We start from the raw sequence: 15,318 nt of genomic DNA on the forward strand, positions 1-15,318 counted from the left end.
ACATTATATATGTATATAGATTATTGCTATTTAGAAACAAGTTCTTAAACTATTTTTCTTACAACATAGAACAAACGATTATCTCTTCTAGTTACAACCTTTGTACTCGGTTGCTGCTTGACGTAGGTTGCTAAGCCTTTTAAACTTTTGCACATGGAGAATATAAAACAAAATAATTATTTTTTAGGTTTTATATATATATACAGTTGAATTACCAAAAAATCATAAATTACTATATCAATGCCAAAGCATTCCATTATAATTTATCAAACTTACTAACTAATCAAGCTTACTATTTCAGTCTAAAAAAATATTAAATTTTTAGCATACCAAAAGACACAACCTACCTCCTTGAAATCTTGGTTCAAAAGAAAGAGATGGCATCCAAAGACATTAAAATGGCTGAGAAAGCCACTAGGGGGACATTCTGAGCTTCCAATTGGTTATTCATGTCATATATAGAAGCATTTCCAAAAATGAAAAGAGGTGGGCAGGGTGCCACTGTGTTTATTACATGAGCAATATCTTAGCAAATTAAAAAGATAAGATACTTATATTTTATATACTAGCTTGTCAATATCAGTGATTTGAGTTCCTAATTTGTAAGAAACTACAGACTTAGTATTTTGACATCACAAACATCTAATTTGAACCAGTGCTGCATTCAACATACCAAGTGGCACACAATAATTAATGTTTAACCGTGTTTTTTTCGTATTTACCTCTAAATTAAGAAAGGTATAATACTAAAATTTGAATGATAATCTACAGTTCGAATGTGAGTCAACAAACGTGATGACCTGGCCTTTCAACCATGACCCGCCTGGAAAAGGTTAAACAGTAGTTTGAAAAATCCATTAGCATTTCTAATCACTCAGGAATTCCTTAAGTGTGAGTAAAACCTTCCAATATACATATATAAGTATAATTGTCAGCAAATTATATACATTTCAACAGTTTTTTTTCAACACTTTCTCATGTAGAAATATTCTTTTCCAAATTGAGTTACTATATCATAAATTTTAAGTGATAGTGTGACTATAATCACATTTTTGAAAGACAGTTAAACAACTGTTTTTAATGACAGTGCTCAACATTGTCTGTCACTATAAATAATATAAAATAGATTTTATCAACAGATAAACTCATTATTATAGTTTATTTTATTATTTACAGCTTAATAATATTTTACGAGTCAAACACTAAACTGCCTGCAAGTATTCTAAATGAAAATGATTATGTTACAGGTAAAACTTGTATATAAGGTATGTCAGTGTATTTGTATTTGGCTCTCACTACAACCACTTCTGGATATTGTTTATCAAATACAGAAAAACTATTTTTGCTTTCTTGCACATCAAGTTATCAAGAGGGAAAAAAAAAATCATCCCTAAATACAAAGCCACGCATACAATATTTACCTTTGGTGGTGGTCTCCTTCCATAACCACGACCTCGAGGAAATCTCCCATAGAACCGCCTTCGGTCAGGAGCATACTTACTTCCTTCTACAGCTGTTCCATCAGGTCCAGTTACATTAGCAGCTTCATTCCCCTAGAGGAACAAAACCTTTCTAAATTTCTTGATAAATGATGTTACAAACAACCCTACTCTGTTTCTAACATTAACTCTTAGGTTCCTAACTGCTGGATCCGAGCCATCAAATCTGAAAACTTTTGTCATAACAGATCCTGCTGAGCTTGTGAATTTATATAATCATGACCAAAAAAATACTGTCAATAGTACAACTCTTTCTAGGAATCAAATCACAACTTGCAACAATTAGTACAATATTACACAAAGTTCAACATTTCTTAACTGTGAAACTAGTTATTGTCCAAAAATAGAATTTCTTATATATATATATTAAACATATAAAACACAAGAAAAGAGATAGAATATTTATGGTCATCAAACATTATTTATAGACACAAAATATGTGGGATATATAAACAAGATCAAACTCATACAAGGAACTTAAATTATAAGATAACATAACCCATCTTAATATAACAGCAAAGTCATTAAGTTACTATATTAAATCACTTTTATAGGTCATAGAAATTTCTAAAACATTTACATTACTGACCTCCAAAAAACATCATCCACTAAAAAAAGATGCATGTTTTACTAAGTGTTTTAATACTTACTATCTGTGTTACTCAAGCCTGGTTTAATACTTTATTAAAAGCATTCATTAGAGGTTAAGTACAGACAGTTAAAAAACTGGAAACCTTTGAAAGGGTACACAGTTAATTTTCAATCACTGTGTGTTTACAAGACCTGAAATCTTGCTCAGTTTCAGAATTCTGGGGATCAAAAGAGTTAATTTCTGAATTTTGTTGCATCAAATTCATAACCAATATGTTAATGTATTAAAAATAATTTATATATCATACTAAAATTTCTCAAATATTATCAAAATGAGATTTATTATTATTGTTTTAATATGCAAACTTGACAGTATTATTAACCATTCACAAGACATAATTTAAAACTTAGTAGGTACAAATCAAATAAGCATACAGCTTTGGAATTTATATAATTTTATCACACCTCATTTAACAACAAATTTCCAATTTTATATAAGAATAGATCTAACAAAAAACTGTAACCAAAAAGTTTTTCTTATTATCACAAAAGAATGGTGCACAACACCAATAGTAGAAACACAGACATGTGCTGGTATAAAACACAATTAACCCTATAGCCATGGGTATCCTTTACTGCGCATGACACAAGGTTTCAGTGTATTACATTCAAAATTTTATTAAACTACTTTTTGTTTTATGTTATACCAATTAGAAGAGTATAAACTCTTAACTAATAATTCATATTTTAATAGCATACAAGTTTTAAGTTCTTAATTCTACGAGGCAATATCTAAAAAAATCCTGAATTTCCACTAGTGTGATCCACGTGACACATTTTCTCTTAGCATGTCATCATCCCTATTTTATCCACCATCCCTCGAAAAAGAAATTAAATGTAAATTACTCTCTATGAAATTATTATTGCTCAGACAAACAATTTTTAGTCTTCAATTTTGTTTGGTAACAAAGCTATAAAATAGAAAAATCAGACCCCTCCTGCCACACCCACCTGTCACATACTCTCTTTCAGAATTGTTGATAGTTCTCTCTTACGTTTCATTATATATTACCTATAGCCAATAGAAAATTAAGGTTTTCATCTATCAAATGACGTATTGTATAACATTATGTCCTGAACAGTTAGATGTCAGTTTCATTCACAGTACCCACATTGTTCCCGTGGGAAAGTTAACTACTAGCTTGAATGAATTTGTAATGGCTCTTGTCCCATAGTTAGAAACCCAGAAACATTTTGAGAGGTAAGGGAATTTACCTACTTTTTGCATGTTGTTAGTCTATATTCTTTGGTGCATTATTTAATTAAACGAAAATTATTAAGTGCATTACAATCATTAGTATTAAAAATTAGGGTTAACTCTCTTTGAAAACTGACAGCAAGAAAAAAGAAGATCGGTTAAATATTTTATTTCTTGTTTTTCATGTTTATTCTTTATGTATAATTATAAAAGTAACTAAAATCTTAAAATAGGGATCCTTTTAGGTTTGTTAAGATTAGATTATGTAAAATAAATAATAATAATATTATAATAAACATCTTTCATGAGGCACACACGCGAGCAGCTCGTGGGTAATGTAATTCGTTAGCATAATGTGAACTGCAGGTTCCCTGAGAGATTTACAACTTATAATGGCGTAGATAGTAGTTAGACACGGTTCAAAGGGCAATAAAACAATAAAATTTAATTGTACATAGATGAATACTGTTAAGAACTTAAAGCTACTTAGGATAAACAAGTATAGTTTTATGTTACAATTTGAAGTCATTCTATAAAGAAAAAAAGGGTAATTTAGGTTTATTTTGCTACTTTTTTGGTGGTTACGAGGTTGTTCGAATTGGCCAATCCTGTTTTGAGATAGGGTAAAGAAAATAACAGATAAACTATGAAGTTTTACTGAAAAAAAAGTTTAAGTGCATTTAAGAGATTTTAGGGATTACACAAAGGAAATTTAAGATTTTTGAGATGAGGAAAAATATTTTTAATTATAACATAAAAATTACGTTTCACATGGACTATTCAAAACAAATACTCAATACATTCATGGACAAATCTTTATTTTACTAAAAATACTTCACTAAAAATATGATTTTTTTGTATGTGAAAGACTTATAATATTATCTGAAAGAATGCCAAATTTTATAAAGATAAACACACTATATTGAAAGTTCGAGGTATTAAATCTATAAAGACTTTAAACGAGTACAAAGAGATCATGTGGTTGGTCAAATTGACCAAGCCCATGTTGAGAGAGTTAACCCATGTCTTTCCAAAAAAATTGCTTTTAAAATAAGAACTTGCACTTGCCTTTTCTCCTGCAACAACATCAAACTCCACTGTTTCTCCATCACCGACACTTCGTACTAACTTTTTGGGATTATTTTTCACCACTGCAGTCTACAAAAAACCCAGAGGAAAATATTAACACTTCAGAATCATCCTTCCCAATAACTATTTATGTTTAGATAATTTATACACAGACACACACATAAACCATGATAAGCATACTACATGTTGATATTCAAAATATTTTAAGTTAATCTGTCTTTTTAAAACACTACTGTAAGAGATTTATTGTGCTAGAATGTTTCAATGTTCAACCACAAGCTGAAATCACTAAAACTATGAGATTAAACCAACAGGTATTCAAGCAAAACTGACACTTTAGTGATCACAAAGGATGTGAATTTCAATACAAAGTGCCCTTTTTGGGTCAATGTAAACATAATACAATTAACATTATCTGGGTAAAAAAAACATACAGAGAGATAAGCACGAGTTCAAAATTCAATTTTGTGCAGCTAAACACTGCTTTCAAGCAAGATGTTGAGAATTAATTCATTATGATAAACAGATAATGTAGCACTTGTTTATTACATATAATGATGTATCAACCTTAGTATGTAATGAATGGTGACAAAGAAGGGAAAATACTTGATTTATATACTTAGCATATGAAATGACATTTATTTTCACTATTTCATATATGATTTCTATGTAAAATACCATTAATATTATCTTTACTTCTTAAACACATTCAGTGCTGCCTCAGAGATCAATACCCATGCCAGGTGCCATTGTTTTTTGTTTTGATAAGGAGCATTTTATTAAGTTTTTCAGCACAGGCTCGATCCCTATGACCAACCTCGACCTCCTTTCCTTCATAGCACAATTAAGGTTATTCTCATCCAAATTATACTTATAATTCAAATTATAATAACCCACATGCATTATCTTGCATTTATTATAATTAACTCTTTCAGCATGGGTTCAGTCCCTGTGACTGACCTCGTAACCATTTTGTGCTTGTTATAGTTTTCATGCTATAACTTTTAAATTATTAAGTGAATGTTAAAGAAATCCGGCAGATTATCAGTAAACATTACAATGCTTTCATGCACAAAATATCAAATTTTTTATTAATTCTTGAGGTTTATAAAGCAATGTTTATTCATGTCTATTTTTTCTTTTTTACATCTTGCCTATCTATCTTACAAAGTAGTTTTTATTTTAAGGTTAAAAATACTTTTGTGCATCAGAAAATTCTGAAATTTCACATGCAAAATCTTTATAAACTCGAGATAGTTATCAAACATTTCTTAAGAAAAAACTTTATATTTGATCTGTTAATTTCAGTATTAATCTCTGTATGAGTTCGGTAGAATTGACCAATCTTGCAACCACCATAGAAAATCAGGAAATAAATATAAATTATGCCTCTTTCATTCTAGAATGAACACAAATTATAACATGAAAACATAAATGTTTAGACTAAATAACATTATACGTTTATATATATATTTATTATTTTTACTATATTGACCTTTCAGCCATGCCTGGCTAACAATACAGAAGTCACAATGATGAGGCTCACGTGCACTCATGTTACCGTATCAAATAACATAAAACTGGCCTTTGTTCTGTGCAAAGTAACTTGTCTTTGCTGTGTTTTAGTAGACTAGTATTATGTAAAATACAGTCACATTATTATACATTATATACGTATATAAATTACTGTTATCTTGAAATAAGTTCTCAAACATATTTTTCCTAAAACATAGAACAGTAAATATAGAAGTAAAGCAAACAATAATCTCTTCTAGTTTTGACCTTTGTACTCATTTGCTGCTTTACCTAGGATCCTGAGCCTTTAAAAATTTTGCACGTGGAGGATGTTTTTTAGGTTTTATGTATACATTTGAATAACAAAAATTAATATTAATTACTACATTAATACCATAGAATTCCACCATAATTTATAAAGCTTAGTAATTAAAATGTATTTTAATCTCAAAAAATATGAAATTTTGAGCAGACTAAAGGCACACACTACCTCATTTAAATGTTGGTTCAAAAGAAAGAAATGATGCCAAGTCCATTAAAATGACTGAGAAAGCCACTAGGTGGACATTCTGAGCTTCCGATTGGTTATTCATGTCATATATAAAAGTAAGTTTATATAAGGGAGTATTTCCAAAAATGGAAAGAGGTGGGCGGGGTGCGTTACATGAGCAATATCTTAGCAAACTAAAAAGAGGCTCTTGTTTTATATTCTAGCTTGTCAATATCATTAATTTTAGTTCCTAATTCATTCAAAACTATAGATTTAGTATTTTGACTTCACAAACATCTAATTTGAACCAGTGCTGCATTCAACTTACCATGTGACACACAAAAACTGGTATTTATCTGTGTTTTTAATATTTGCTTTTAAATTGAGTAATATACAGTACTAAAATTTGAATTATAATATACAATTTGGTACAAAACTTATTGACATAAATTCATGAAATAGTAGTTCAATAAAGTTTTTAATCCGAGTCAACAAACGAGATGACATGGCCTTTTACCCGTGACCCGTCTCAAAAGGGTTAATACAAAATAGTATCAGATAGAACATTTATGGAGATATATACTTATTTAACTAAAATCTGTACCACAGTGCACATGAGCATCATCGGCACTGCCATTAAAATCTACAACCAAGCAAACTTTCTATGAGAAGAGACCTTCAAACGAGTGCTATCACAACAGAACTGACTTCAAAGGCTGACTCCAATAAAATGCATTTGCTTCAATGTTTTTGTTGATGCACAGGTGCGTCCAGTGGCAGTGAATGTGTCAAAGATGCTTTTTTCCTTTTTATAACCACACACACACACACATCATGTAGCTTTAAAAATAAAAGTTTGTTAAAAATTTCAAATGCAACTTTACAAAGAAAATTCCTAATACGTGTCTGTTGTAAGTTTGCTGTATTCTAACATTTTCCCTTTATTTTTAACATCCTGGTCAGGGAGAAACCCATCCGTGGGGCTGCTGTGTGCAATTTTTAAAAATGTATCAAAAATGAATTGGGAAGTGCGCAATAGGTGAAGAATGGTTTAAAAAGGCAAGAACAGCTTTCAGAATTTAAAAATTCTTTCTGATCGCAGAGAAATAAGCAAAAACGATTGACTACCTCCTGACTTCCCAGAAAATCAAAGAAAGATTCAAAATGTGTACAAACAATATATTATCAAAAGAAATATGGATAGCATACAGTAACGGATGCAGTCCCACTAAATGTGGAGGTGAATGTCAAAGTCCTCAGTTTTTTAGGCTTACAAAGACTAGCAGATACCACAGATAGTTTGAAAGAGGCAAGGAAGGGGATCACAGACCAACAAATAAAATGGTTATTGGATGCAGTATTAGTAATATCAGTATCCAAAACATTTGCTTACTCATACTTTGGGTAGTGTGCTGACCAAATTAAAAATGAATGGATGTATTCAGTCACCACTGCCACCAAAAATCAATCACTCCTCAGTCCATGTAACGTTGAATGTCTTGTGAAATGAACTATATATCTAGCTTTAAATTAATCATCTACAAACTAAATGAAAGTTCAAGAGTGCAGGTTGGCACATACACTATACACTGGGGGTTCCAAGCTTCATGGTTATGAATGCAAGGTGTCAGCTTTAACAGTGATACGAGTGTCCAAGATGTAGTGAAAAACTACCATGTACAGTAAGGAATCTCTTTACTCATTCTCAGCTTCAAATGGCCAGATCTGGATCATGGAAAGACCTTGTCAGCACTGGATATAGAAGATATATTCTGGTTGACATATTTTAACATTCTTCTTTACTTTAATTGGAGAATGCTTTAAATAAAAATCTGTAATCTCAGTTATAGAGGTGTGGAGTAGTATGCATGCAGTGATGTAAGCCAATGCTATCTGGTTTGGAGTTGGCTCATTGATAACAATTATGAAAGCCATGAGTACATTGTTAGAATGTGATACTCTGGCCAAAGTTACACTGCTTAGTCTGGTGGAATTCTATGAGAAGAATCATACCTCTTTCAACATGATAGCAACATGCCATACTACACACAAAAGTCCAGCAGTGGTTTGACTAATTTAATGTCCACATTCAGCCCTACACAGACTAAAACTGAGATCCACATTTATTTCATCTGCTCTTGAAATCTCAGTACACTTGAAGCTGCTTTGCAAGTGAAGTGGTTAACCATTTCATAGTGTGTGCGCCAATGGTTTGTGTCAAGTGATAGTAAGAGTCTTGTTTATTTGTAATTAAGCACAAAGCTACACAATGGGCTACCTATGCTCTACCCACCACGGGTATCGAAACATGATTTCTGGCATTGTAAGTCCGAAGTCATACTCCTGTGCCACTGAGGGGGTTAGTAAGAGTCTAAGCTATGCCTAATGCCAAAAGTGGGCCCACTGTGTCAAAAAAAAAAGCATCTGAATGGCAAGATTTGCTTTCCCAATGTCTTTGATAATAGTGTGTATATATAATTTATCAGCTCTCTGTCCTCTTCGAATATATTTTTATTAGAAATCACTTTTCTTAAGTACAATTTATGATGCATTTTACTTTTGAACAGGTAAGGTATGTCATTAAGAAATGAGAAGACTACACAATGTTAATGATAATGTATCCATCTAAATCAGTACTTAGGACTATGCACACTTTGTGGCTCTAACACATCACTCTCCTAATAAATGGTATTTGTTGTACAGACAAAAATGAACGTCATAGCATACTAGTCAACTGTTTGTACACTACTTGTCATATGTCGAATCATATAACCTAGATTTCATACATCTGAGCAAAAGCAATGTTCCTATAAAATGATGTCACTCTAGGCTAACCTCAATCTAAACACAACATTTATATGGTGTATTTAAAAGCTACTGGAATTACCAACTAATTTTAAAAATAAGGTTTTCAATTAGTTTTATACTAAAAATAAAAAAAACAATATTATTAGAGTAGACAGCACTGCAGTTATGTGCTAGAATATGATTGCAAGAACAGCCAGGCACACACACATAGATATATATAAAATAGTGTTAGCTCAAAACACATCCATTTGTTATGGTATGTCACAAGACAGTAAATATGGGTCTTTCTTTAATTTCTATCAAAACTATCAACAGAAATATTTCATGTATTGCAAATAAACAAATGAAGGAGGATTGGTTGGATTAATTAAGATCCAAGATAGCATTATTATTGTATTTGTAATACATCATCATGATAATGTTGTACAGATCAAGTGGTTTGATCACTGACTGTCAGATAAATCTCAAAACAAAAAAAAGGAAAAAACATGAATAACCTGTTTACAAGTAATAACTTGACTCACCTGGTGGACAAAGATGTCTTCATTTGTATCTAACCTAAAAAATAATAATAAGGATTTCTCATTATTACATAATTATTTTATGTTATTTAATTTCATCTCAATTCATCATACAATATATAAAGTCCCTGCTAAGTGTCATATTTTGCCTGGAAATATCCTTAACAGACAGTTTTAAAAATTTCATAAGTGATACTTTTCTGATAAAAGCAATACATTTTCTATCTTTTATGCAAAGACTGATGATGAAGAAAGTCTTTTGGTTCAGCGTATCATATTTTACAAACATTTTAGTACAGGTGTGTGAAATTGTGCAAGGTTGCTATGGGTATTGTAAAGATACAATTGCCATAGTTGTCACATGTTACCACCAGACCTAATGTCTGATCAATCACTGCAAATGTTTAAAATGTACTCCTCCAGACTCTAGAAAGCATTGCATCCGTGTAACAACTGACATTACAGCAACAACGTGCATCTTATCTTGTATGCTGGCTACATCCTAGACAATTGCATCCTTACGGTCTATATTGTGCAAGGCTTCCTACAGTATACACGTGACTTCAGGTACCCTCACAATCAGAAACTGGCTGGTGATAGGTCCAGTGAATGAGATGACCATTCACAGAAAAGTGACGTGAAATGCTTCTGTTGTAAAATTGCTCCCTTAAGACATGTTTCATCTGGTTACCAATAAGTGGAGGGGCACCATTCTGCATGAAAATCATAGTGTTTACTACATTTCTTTGCTCCATCATAGGAATCACGTCGACTGTGAGAATTGCATGGTACCATGCGGCATTGATTATGCAGATTCGCAGTCCATGTGCTGATGGCTCCTCAAAAAAGTACATCTCAATAACAAAGTCAGCTGTGAAACCACACCACATTGTCACCTTAGCATCATGGAGGTGTATAGGAAACATTATATGTGGATTAAGTTCTGACCAGATAATGCAGCTGCACATGTTGAAACTTCTAGAAAGAGTGAATTGTGCTTCATCAGTCTATAAGATAATGGCAGGACATTGATCAATGACTTTTAATCTTGCCAAGAACTGCATGCAAAATCAACACATAAGGTTAAAACCATCTCCTTCATTGCTTGAACATGATGAAGTTTGTAAAGAAACATTCAAAAAAGTTAACTAAACAGCCTTACGAACAGCTGAAACTGACAAATCCAGAAACAAGGTGGCAAAACATGTACTTATGCTGGCTGACCTCTGTGATAGTTTCAGTAGGAGTCACTGGTCTGCTTGTATGTGGTTTCTCACAAGTGTAACCTACCTCCTCAAATTTTGTTATGAACTTGTGCACATCAACAGTGCCCTCTGTGGATATAATGCACTTTATGGAATTTCCTAAGAGCTGCCTTGGCATTTCATACTCTGGTGTAATAAAATATGCAAGTTCACTTCTCTGCACACTTTTAGGATTAAAAGGTAAATTTTGATCTTTACAGGTTTGAAACATCTCTGAATAAGGGTTCAAACCTCCAATCTTACTATAATGGGTGTAGGGTGTATATATGTATCTATCTATCTATCTATGTGACTGAAATAATAAATACAATGTCATGCCATCTATTGAATGCCATCATATACAAAAATCCATAAAACATTTTCACATATTGGATATTCAATATTCAGATAATTAGAAAAATAACTACAGTATGTGCAACTACCATTTCTTTATCACAGAACACAATTTTCAATAAAAGTTCTCTCCTCACAACTTTCAATAAGACTGTACATGAGGATTTGATTCTATTTTTATTGATGTAATTTATAATAATAATACTAAAAACATGAAGTTTTTTAAAAAACATATCTTTTCAATAAAGGGTACCACTTTTAACCCTTTCACTGCAGCTGGGATATATATTTCACAGTGCAGTGGGAAATATACATCCCAGCCACAGTGAATGGGTTAATATATAAAAACATTCCAGTTTATATCAGCATAATCTGAACAATTGTTCCGTGCAGTACTTCCCAGGAAAATCCTTTTTTTTTAAATGTTAACTTTTTCTAAATTCTTTTCAATGAGGTATGAATACTACAATTAGTAAATATGCTAAAAAATACCTGGCTGTAGGGTGGTGTTTCTGCTAGCAGTACTAAATTATATAAGTTACTCAAGAAATTACCATAACTACTATTTTATCGAAAACCTTTTAATTTTAAAGATAATACATACAAGTGAAATAAAACATCTACGTGTAGTTTGAAAATACATTATATAAAACAGTAATCATGTTTTTATATTTAAATATAACAGAAAAGATAAATTCATTTTATGTTGTTTGAAGAATAAAGAATACTGATGTTAGGAGTCTTTTGTTACATTTTGCTAGCATTATATAAAAGTATCATTTGCTTTTGACTTTTGTAAAAGTTGAATATCACATGAGAAAAACAGGAAAAAGTTTATGCTTCAGGTATAACTTGGAAAGCTGCCTATAACTTTGATATCTCCAAAGATATTTAAATCTTACTATAAAGATGATCCAATATGTACATGTATGTGTCACAGTTAGTTGCTCAGTTACCATAATTTTTGGTATGGTAACTGGAAACTGTCCATTGGTGTACACAGGCTATTCTGTTTTCAATTTTTGTTAGAAAGGGGGGATAAAAAAATAACCCTGAAATAGGGTAAATTTTCACTTTTTTTTTAATTATGCCTTATACCACCCAGAGTTGGCTGGTTCAATTATTCTAATTGTTTTCATGATAACTGTAAACTGTCCAATGGTGTACATCCACTTTGTTTAGTTGTATATAAAAAAAGCCCCTAAAACAGGGCACATTTCCATTTTTCTTACAGACTTTTGGCTTTGAATTTAAAGACATAAGTACTTAATCAGTTAAATGAGTCACTCATTATCTTCCACAAAGCAGTGTATGCAATTAACATCTAATGAGGTCATCAAAGATTTAATAACAAAAGGAGGATGAGAAACATTATCTGGCACTATCATTTATATAATTTTTGCTTCCTTAACAGGTACCCTCAACTAGTCAGTATTAAAACCCAAAGTAGGTTTTTCATTTACATTGGTGAGAATGCTTGCCTTGTAGCCCTGTCATGTGTTAAGTGCATCTTTAAGTAAACAAATCTCTTCAGAATGGTTGATGACATTTGCCCTGGTGTTTTCTTTATTAGTACATTTACTGTGGAATTTTTTTTACAGTGGACTTGATGTCCTAATTTTGAGGTCTGCATCATAATAGTCTGCTCCAATGCATGGAAGGAGCTGCTAAGTATAATGGTTTGAAGGTGTGTGTGTATGTTTTCATTTTTTTTTAATACAATGACATTTATTAAAAGTAACGGCCATTATACAAATTAAAAGATTGGATTTTCCAACAGAGAGTGACAATTAATGTATGATTAGCATTCAAACATTTCAAACAGTTTCTGTTAAAAATAAAAGAGAAAAAAACGGACACTGCTTTATCCCTGCCTGATGAACCTTCATATGTTTAGAACCATCTTTAAATTCCTAGCTATCAAAGGAATGTTTGAACCTTGAAACACAAGCCTACACATTTGTCAGTCTTATGTTGTTTGAATGACCTGAGCTGCAATAGATAGGCCCAATTATTCCCATGGGAAATATGCAAAAGAAACAATAGTAGCATTGCTGATAGCAAAATGCTACAACTGTGACCTTTGTATCTATATTATACCCTTAACACTTTTGTGTAATTTTACCTTTCTGTGCTATATCATTTGAGAGATATGACACTTAACTGAGAAATTTCTTTAAAATCACCTGGTATAAGTTAAAACAATTAAAGTAAGTCTTATAAACACTTAATATACACTTTTCACTGACGTTTCAGAAAGTTTGATACAATTGTTTTTCATTTTTAAGGTTTGTTTAACATGTTATATCTTTCTAATATTTAAATCACTCCCAGAACTATATATAAAAATTGAAATTTCTTACTTAGCATCATGCCATGTCTACTTTATAATGTAAGTACATCAGTTTTTATACAATTTTTAGAGGTATCACCAAGTCAGTAGAATCACAAGGTTCCAAAATAACAAGTATCAGTGTTGAAGTACATCAATAGATCATAAATTGACAAAAACCTGTAAAAGTAAATTAAAGAAAGGACAGTACATACACTAAACATGATATTTTTATAGCTACTACTTTCACAATATTTCATCCTCTTCACTGACCTGTTGATAAAACCATATCCATTCTTCACATTGAACCATTTCACAGTTCCAGACACCCGAGTGGCTGAAAACAAATGAATCAGTTTTTAACACAAGCATCAGAGACTTCACATATTCTTAGACTTAATATGATGCCACTTCCCTTATAAAATTGCATGCATACAAAATACACATACAATGTTCAACAAAGTTTTAGATCACTGTAATCAGAGTCTTGGGAAAAAAGTTGATCGGTACAAATCATAATTTTAAGTTCTACATGGTGACACCTTATAGTCATTATGTAAAATATATAATTTTCATGAAAAACACCATACAGAAAATGTTGAGAACATATATATATATATATAGCAAAAATAGCTCTCAAGCCAGAGATTTGTCAGTTCTGAAAAATAAACAAATTATTTCAAGAAAATAAAAATTGATCAACTCATCAAAAACCAAAAACAAGATGAAGATTACATAGCTGTGTTACATAGATGACATTTTCTCCATCCGGTCAAGTCACAGAAATTATTTTTAAAACCAAAAGCTGAATGAGAAACAAACAACCCACTCCCTTTTTTCAGGGGATATCCTTTTAACTTGAACCAGTACAAAACATGTCCTGTCTATCCACCAAACTCCAACAATCCCTCTCAGTTACATAAATTATTTTTCATGCCATCATAAAATTGTTAAAACATCTATTGCAGCCTCTTAAGTTTCTTAGAGTTTACAGAATATGCTATCCTTCAAAATTAAATCAAGAAATTCAAAATATCATATTCATTTTGAAAGATTTACAATATCCCATTCATAAAAAATGCTTATCTCTGAAAACTAATAAAACTTTATTTAAAAACAACAAACAAATGAGAACACACAAAAACAAGAAGCAACCCTGCTTGAACTACAGCACAAAGCATAAAACCAGAGAGAGAATCCTACTGTAAAATTATTTTGTCACTTATAATTCTCCCAACACTATTAAAAATAATCCAACTTCATACAAAACTATTTAACCCGATGACTACCAGCTACTAACTTTCTGAGTAGCCAGTGCAAGTCTTGCTATATTTCATTCCAACAATAAAACTAGTGGATGAAACTGCTTGAAACTTCATAAGAACTTTCATAAATACACGTAGTTTAAGAAACATTAAGCCTGTTACTTTTCATAAATTTAGTTTTTTTGCATTATGATCTTTAATATCTTGGAAAATTAAATTAGAAATTGTATTATAAGAAATCATTATGATATTTATATTTGTTCCAGATTTGAACTTATTACTTTTTAGGTTTTAGTACATTATTTTGAAATCCCAAAATATTTGTAACATCCGTAAAATGCAAATTTTATCT

The 15,318-nt window shown here is 31.3% G+C and overlaps 1 protein-coding gene across 1 annotated transcript in view; it reads right to left on the minus strand.

Moving 5' to 3' along the window:
* Nucleotides 1–1,280: 1,280 nt before the first annotated feature.
* LOC106458699 (Y-box factor homolog) overlaps nt 1,281–15,318 on the minus strand; it is a 28,935-nt gene continuing 14,897 nt past the window's right edge. Inside the window, exons 2-5 of the mRNA XM_022384979.1 lie at nt 13,975–14,038; nt 9,775–9,808; nt 4,417–4,506; nt 1,281–1,553 (exon numbers count right to left, since the gene is read on the minus strand). Of these exons, the coding sequence (XP_022240687.1) occupies nt 1,296–1,553; nt 4,417–4,506; nt 9,775–9,808; nt 13,975–14,038 (446 nt within the window). The 3' untranslated portion in view covers nt 1,281–1,295. The remainder of the gene's footprint in view (nt 1,554–4,416; nt 4,507–9,774; nt 9,809–13,974; nt 14,039–15,318) is intronic.

The sequence above is a fragment of the Limulus polyphemus genome, unplaced genomic scaffold, assembly GCF_000517525.1.
Source record: "Limulus polyphemus unplaced genomic scaffold, Limulus_polyphemus-2.1.2 Scaffold502, whole genome shotgun sequence".
In the NCBI taxonomy this organism is placed as follows: Eukaryota; Metazoa; Arthropoda; class Merostomata; order Xiphosura; family Limulidae; genus Limulus; species Limulus polyphemus.